This window comes from Lipophrys pholis (assembly GCF_963383615.2).
Source record: "Lipophrys pholis genome assembly, chromosome: 9".
Classification (NCBI taxonomy): domain Eukaryota; kingdom Metazoa; phylum Chordata; class Actinopteri; order Blenniiformes; family Blenniidae; genus Lipophrys; species Lipophrys pholis.
Genome location: NC_137639.1, coordinates 10358588 through 10366554, shown reverse-complemented (window position 1 = coordinate 10366554; position 7967 = coordinate 10358588). Strand labels below are relative to the sequence as shown.

General features: G+C 42.8%; 1 protein-coding gene across 1 annotated transcript; it reads left to right on the top strand.

The window, feature by feature from the left end:
- Positions 1–704: 704 nt before the first annotated feature.
- Positions 705–1944, top strand: pou3f2b (POU class 3 homeobox 2b; the record flags this gene model as incomplete). The annotated part of the gene is made up of 1 exon (XM_080472226.1): positions 705–1944. The coding sequence occupies exon 1, from the start codon at positions 799–801 to the stop codon at positions 1942–1944; it is 1146 nt and encodes a 381-aa protein (XP_080328352.1). The 5' UTR covers positions 705–798.
- Between the last annotated feature and the right edge of the window lie 6023 nt (positions 1945–7967).

Genomic DNA, 7967 nt, shown 5'->3' with positions numbered 1-7967 from the left:
AAAGTTCGCCAATATTATGAATATTAACATTAGCATACATGCACATTAACCGGTTTCCAGAAATGCTAGTGCAATTAATTTTATTTGCCTGAAATTGCGACTCAAAAAGCATTAAACAGATTCGTCTTTCAGAAAACTCAATTGTGTATCCTGTCATGATATTCAGAGATGTGCAGAAAACATTTGCATGCGTCATTTTAATCTGCCTTCCCTCTCTTGCACTGAAAACACACAATCAGGATGTGTCACACATGTTTCCATCAACCGTATTCAAGTGCACAACTGTGCGCAAAAAACACGCAGCAATCATTTTGAAAAAGTACATTTAAAGTCTACCTGAATTCAATCTCTGCATGAGCATGCTTTGTTATTCATCCCAATAAAGTTAAAAAAAAAAATAAAAAATCCTGATTCTCAGGAAGTTTTCTACCTGCAGTGTGAATAGAAGACGATTATCAAAGTAAATCAACTGTATCTTACAGTTGCACTGCTGATCCCGGTGCTCCGTCTCCCCATGCTGCACTCCGGCTCTTCACTTCCACGGGAGCCTCGACTCGCACCTCTCCAACAAAGAGAGTAGTGTTTGTTGAGACTTTAGCGCAGCCAATCGGCGCGCCGTTGCTCCTGGCAACCACGTCCATCATCCCGCGCCGTCCAATGAGCGGCCGGGGTGGGGAGGAGTCCAGGTGCGCCTCGGCGTCCACTTGGCAGAGCGCCTGGGAGCCGCCTGTGGGCAGGAGAGGATCTGTCAAATGCGAGGTTCCTTTAATAAGAGCGACCAGTCCGGCTCCGAGAGTCATGGCGACCGCAGCGTCTAACCACTACAACATCCTCACCTCCAGCGCATCCATCGTGCACTCGGAGCCCGGCAACATGCAGCAAGCCACGGCGTACCGGGACGCGCAGAGCCTGTTGCAGAGCGACTACCCGCTGCAGAGCAACAGCCACACGCTCAGCCACGCGCACCAGTGGATCACGGCGCTGTCCCACGGAGAGGGAGCCCCGTGGTCCACCAGCCCGCTCGGCGCGGAGCAGGACATCAAGCCCGCGGTGCAGAGCGCCCGGGACGAGATGCACAATTCCAGCAGCAACCTGCAGCACCAGACGCGGCCGCCGCACCTGGTGCACCAGACGCACGGGAACCACCACGACGCGCGGGCGTGGAGAACCACCACCGCGGCGCACATACCGAGCATGGCGACCACGAATGGCCAAAGCCTTATTTACTCCCAGCCGGGCTTCAGCGTCAACGGGCTGATCCCGGGCAGCGGGCAGGGGATGCACCACCACAACCTAAGAGACAGTCATGACGACCACCACAGCCCGCACCTCAGCGAACACGGCCACCCCGCGTCCCAGCATCAGCACCAGCACCGACCGCAGAGCCACCACGACCACTCGGACGAGGATACACCGACCTCGGACGACCTGGAGCAGTTCGCCAAACAGTTCAAGCAGCGGAGGATCAAGCTGGGCTTTACGCAGGCGGACGTGGGACTCGCCCTGGGGACCCTGTACGGAAATGTGTTTTCCCAGACCACCATATGCAGGTTTGAGGCCCTGCAGCTCAGCTTCAAAAACATGTGCAAGCTGAAGCCTCTGTTGAACAAGTGGCTGGAGGAGGCGGACTCCACCTCGGGCAGCCCGACCAGCCTGGACAAAATCGCTGCGCAGGGGAGGAAAAGAAAAAAACGGACTTCAATCGAGGTAAGCGTAAAAGGAGCTTTGGAGAGCCATTTTTTGAAGTGCCCAAAACCGGCAGCGTCGGAAATAATCAGCCTGGCGGACAGTCTGCACCTGGAGAAAGAAGTGGTGAGGGTTTGGTTTTGTAACAGGAGACAGAAGGAGAAACGAATGACCCCTCCCGGAGGAGCGCTGCCGGGGAGCGAGGATGTGTACGGGGACACGCCGCCGCACCACGGGGTCCAGACCCCAGTCCAATGAACTCTGCTGGACCGCTCATCCAGGACTTGTTTATCCTTTTTATTTATCCCCGAGGTTATATATAAATCACTGGACTATGAAACAAATAGTGGGTGTTTTATGTATAATAGATTGCAGTGAGTATTCACACAATATCTGCAGTGAATATCTGAGAAATGGAAAGATGAGTGAGGGGAGGACGGGACATTTTTCTTTCCCTCTCCCAGAGCTGAAGGAACATAAGCCTGTGTTGTGTTCTCTGAGGATATCCAAGCCCAGCACTGTGACTCCAGTCGACGCAGTTTCAAGGTGTAGCCCCTATTGTGTATTGAAATTATACTTGACGAAAAAAAAAAGAAAGAAAAAAAACAGAGGGAGGGGGATGGAGAGCATACCTGGTTTTTAGATCAAAAGAGGCATAGCTGAATGGTTTCCATTCGCCACTTTTCTATCAGATCCAACCTTTTTTTTCCGCTGTGCGTAAAAAGCGAAAGGCGTTTTAGTTTTGTAGCTCTGAATTGTGCGTCCAGCAGTGATGGATGGGGGGTGCGTGGGTGGTGCAGTGGAGGAGGTGGGGGTGGGGGTGGGGGGGGGGGGGGGGGGGGGTCAAAGGAGCTGCGTTAATGGAGTAAACTGGAGGCCGGTAAAGGCTGCAGCCCCCAGTCCAGTGGAGTCCAGCTGAGGGTGAGCATCGCCTGAGTCCATCTGTCAGCCAGGCAGCACTGAGCCGCTTTACACTCAAAACCACGGCAGAGGTCAGGATCTACTGATCCAAACTTAGTATTATTATTATTATTATTATTATTATTATTATTATTATTACACGTGCAGATCGGGCTAAAGTCTTCAATAATTTGGCCTGACTGCACTGATGTGGTAACTAAAAAGCATATGACCTCTATTGTGAGTCAACCAGCAGTGTAAACAAAACAAAACAAAACAAAAAAAAAAACGAAATATTTTTCACACAACAAAGCGTTAAATGATATAATTTCCTCCCTCAGAGCGTCTCGCAGCTCCAGCAAGGGCTCCGTGGTGATTGATTGGATTATATGGCACTTTTCCACTACAAGATGGGCTCTAGATACACAGATATCTCTTCAATAAAAAAAAAAAAGGACACAAAATAAGATGGCAGCAAGTCTCACAGAGCATTTGGATCCACTTTTGTAAATATTGTATAACTTTAAAAGTCATGGCTTCATCCAGTTTCTCTTTTTTTTTTTCTCCTTTGTTTTCTTCACTGGGGCACTTTTTTGAATTGATATTTTCCAAAAACAAAAGCAGGTTGAGTTTCAGAATTTCCACTCACAGCCTACCTACTGCCTTGTATCTGTGTGTTTTTTTTAATGTTGCTTTTTATTTGCCGAAATTACAATTTGGTAAATTCCCGTGTCGCGTTTTTGTTGCTGTTTTTTATTTTTCTATTTCAATGTTCTTGTTTCTTTTTGCGTTAAATGTCTCCTGGCGCGCGCTCTGAAATCACATTATGTTGCGTTTCCTTGAAATGTTGAGCTTTAAAAGCTAAATTTAGACTGATAAGAAATTACAGAAATGTTCACAAATAAATCAGAGCTGCACGTTGAATGTAAAAACAAAACAAAAAAAGATTTCGACAAATAATGAAAATACAAATACGGCTGTTACATTCTTCCTAAATCTAAAATGCAGCTTGTGATCAAATTATTATTATTATTATTATTATTATTATTATTATTATTATTATTATTATTATTATTATTAATATTATTATTATTATTATTATTATTATTATTATTATTGTTATTATTATTTTGAGGTCGTTGTCATGCATTTCTTTACAGCCATTCTGTTCATCTATTTGCTTTATCATAGGGGGAAATTGCTCATTTAATTTTATTTTTGGGGAGTTTTGTTAATGAGATTGTAATTTATTCTGCGAAGGCTTTTATAGATGACACAAAGGGCGAGATATATATGAAACGACACCATTTGTTTTGTAGAAGGGAAGAGAGAGAGCTATTTTTTATTTTTCCAGCAGGATTGCCACAGCCTGTCACAGATAAATGTATATACATCGTTTTCTCCGTCCTCTATAGCTTGATTTTATTTTATTTTATGCAAAGACACACATCCAGGGACTGTTTTTTTTTTGTTTGTTTTTTTAAATATATAATTCCCCCCCTCACACTCTCTCCTTTTTTTGTGTTTTCTTTGTTTTCTCTGCAGAAAACAACATGGCATTGAAATATTTCTTCAGTAGCTTTAATGAATCGACCCAAGTCATAATTCATTGGAAATTCAAGTTGTGGGATGTAGACCTGTAGCAATCCAGCGCTGTTTTATTCTTGTTTTTGTTTTGTTTTTTTAATTGCTTGTTCAGCCAGTCTGTTTTTGTTTGTTTATTTGTTTATTTGTTTCTGGGGGGGGAGGGGGTAGAGGCTATGTCATATTCACTGGATGAACCTGGGGTAGATATAACAGAGGTGAGAAATGCCGGCAGGTGTTTCATCACTTGACACATGAACAATGGACTTGCACATTTTTAAATAACGGGGTTGATATTAAACAGCTTTTTTCCAACGTCCAGACTAAATGTATTTTTTTCTTCTTCTTGCAAGATTGAATTCAAATCAGAAATGCTGCTGCTGATGTGAGATTTTCTTTTTTTTCCCCCCCTCCTTTTTCTTTATCTGTCTGACTGCCGTGGTGTTCTTGCTTTGAGAGGAATTAATGGCAGAGAGAAAACCAGGCTTGATGAATGGAAGATTGTGAGCCGATGATGTGTTGTTTCTGCCTCAGGGCTGCTTTTAAATGGACTGGCTTTGACTGGGAAAAACTACAGCTTCCCTCAGATCAGGGGTTCCCAAAGTGGGGCCCGGGGGCCCAAAAGGGGGTCCTTAGAAGAAGTGTGGTCATGATATCACTAATTCTTTATTTCCAAGTGTTGTGCTCAAACGGTTTAACTGTTGCAATAGGAACTGACAACAACACTGTTTTGGACCTCCAGCCCTTTAAAGTGAAAAGAAACTGGACTTTGACCGCGTCACTTTGGTTTTAAATGGAGCTTTCGGGCTTTAAATTCCACTTAGACGATTCTGAAGTTCTGAATTAGTGGAAGAAAAACAGCTGAGGAGAAAATAAATGTAGTAGAACATTTCAGCCACAGAGACAGTGCTTCTGTCAGCGGTGACCCTGATGGTGTTTCCCCATTCGCTTTAGTATGTCGTTCCTCCACAAGACTCCCATAGGAAGTAGTGGTGTGACTGCAGTGACGGAGGATCTGACTCCAAAAATCATGCTGGCTTATTTTATATTAAAGCGGACAGAATCACTGCAAGAAAACATGTTTCGGTTATTGATAGCAGCTATTAATTACAGTTGGATTGGCTTTGTGGGTGCTTGGTTATTGGTGAGTGAGGATGAATCAGTGACAGATGATCAGACACATGATCAACAAAGGGAGGGTACTTTTCTATAAATTTCCATGCATCTTTTGGATTTAAAGAGGAGGAATAATTGACTTGAAATGTGTCCGTCCAGTCATGCCAGTGCATTCACAGTGTTTATTTAATGATGCTGTTATCTTTGTGTGGGGGTAGAACCCCCCCCCCCCCCCAAAAAAAACCTTCCTCATTCAAAACTCATTGTTCTTTTATTCAACAGTACCATGGCTGATTTACCTTTATTAGGAGGCACATCACCCCTGTGTGCTGGTGGATGTTTCAACAGTCTGCTTCATCATCCTCATCATTATCATCATGGCTGTGACCTGCTGGTCGGACGAGTTGAAACCTTTCCTGATCTCTGAAGTTGGCGTTTTTTTTGTGTGTTTTTTTTGTGGAGTCTTGTAATCAAAAAAAAAAAAAAAAAAAGCGCGCCCTCGTGCCCTTCATGCGCTCTCCAGCAGACGCAATTAATAGCGCGTCGCGTTAATTACACCTTCCTTTTTATTTAGGTGACTTGAAATTTCCCATTAGGCTCCCGGGGAAGGAGGTGGGGGTGGGGGTGGGGGTGGGGGTGGGGGTGGGGGTGGGGGACACCGCCGCTGTACTGACACCAGATAGCCGGTGCTATAGCACCATCTAGCGACTGCAACAGCGAACGTCAGGGTGAGTCCAAGCCTCCATCCTGGATGATTTAAATAAAATCAAGGAGGTCAGGAGAGGTCAAGAGAGGGAGTGAGGCTGCGTGCACATGTGGGTTGGAAATGTGTGAAGATTTAAACAGATTATATGACACGTGACATGTAATTTGTAGGAGCAGAACGTAAATTAATCGAACTGTCTTCGGTGTTGTGGTGTAGTTAGCAGGTAGGAACATTTCCTTACTCTGGTCAGGTGTTTCAGCCAGAAGGGAAACCGTTTCACATCTAGATGTGGCGGTTTATTTTAAAGTTGCACTTTTGGATGCATTTTTATTTTTTTTTAAGTTTAAAACTTTTAAACAGCAATATCAGTTTAAACTTCCATTCTCCATACGCGCTAAAAATCTACGTGTATCAGGTCATCCTGGTGAGTATATAAAGTATTTACGGATTTAAAGTGGAAAACTGTTTTCCTTCTGGCTGGAACACCTGACACCACGAAAAAGGCTCCGACCACGTGTCACCTACTAATTACCCGGTGACGCCTGACACATAACACACTATAAATACATTACATTTCTAATCCTACAGAATTATTATATAAAGAGAATCTGACTTGAAGGTAAACAGTCGGTACGTTGTGGTATGGGACGCTCCACAGCTGTAACTGCCTCACATCTGTCTCTAACATTGTGAAAGAGACATCAATAACTGGATAACTAACACTAATCACATGGGTGTCTTTTATCTATAGTTTCTCATTTAATGCACAAGCAAAAGTAATATACCAAAAGAGCAGAATCGAAATTTAATTTAGAATACAAAGCAGAAACTTTTTGCCTTCAATAGCAATACAAGGTTTAGTTGTGGCTCTACTTCTCTTGGCAGACAAATGAAGATATGAATCTTTTATTTCTTTATTTTTATTATTAGCCAATAAATAGCATTGATCAGAAGTACATGGAGTCTTGTTGCTTTGTGTTACATTGCTTAGATTTAATTTGATTACATATTATATTGCTATTGTTAAAAAATACACACGTAAAAGTCCAAAAATATTCATACTCTCAGTGACAATAATCATTTAATCCTATTTTTCCAAATTAAATATTGAGGTTGACATCACATTTATCCAAAGAACTAAATTAAAATGGCACAGTGGGAAACAAATATAGATGAATAGCAGGAATTCTCTCTGCTAAAACAAGAATAAAAATATTTCGAACACAAATACGGATCAAAAAGTCTGAGTAGTATTCCAAACAGAGGGAGTTTCAGTTGTAGATTATGGTTTTTAAAGTACTGAAGTTCCTTAAACCCTTAGTTTAGTATCAATGAAGTGGTAGAAGTGAAGTGATTACGTCAAGTAAATTCTGCTTGAGTAGAATTAAAATTATAAACTAGATGACATACCCAAAAGAAGTGCAGGGATGTAAAAAAAAAATAAAATAAAATGTACCAATAGTTGGGTTTAAGTGTGTTTCTTTGAACTTCCATTTGTTCTCAGATGAACATAGACACACTGAATGGTACAATATAACCCACAGGGAGACACTTTGCTGGATGCAGGACAGAAATCTTATTTTCAATTAACTCTAAATGACTCAAATCAACAAGAGTAACAGATTGTTATAGTAAAGAAAGTCAAATAAGAATGAAAAGTACCAGCATGTTGGCGTGTGTGTGTGACCTCCCAGTGACCCCTGCTTCACCTGATGTTCGCCCCTGTGCCACACCTACCTGGTCTAACACCCGAGACACCACACTCAGCTGCACGCCAACCGCTCAAATCTTCATCATCATCATAGTTCAAGCGTGTGTGAGATGTTATCTTAACAGCAGTTACTCTCCTCAAACGTCTCACGCTTTCATTTAATAGGCGCTTATGTGACCAAAAATCACTTTTATGTGGCAAAAATCATTGACTGGAGACAAGATAGTCTAAAACAGTGTGCAGTTTTACCAGTAGCGGATTCAT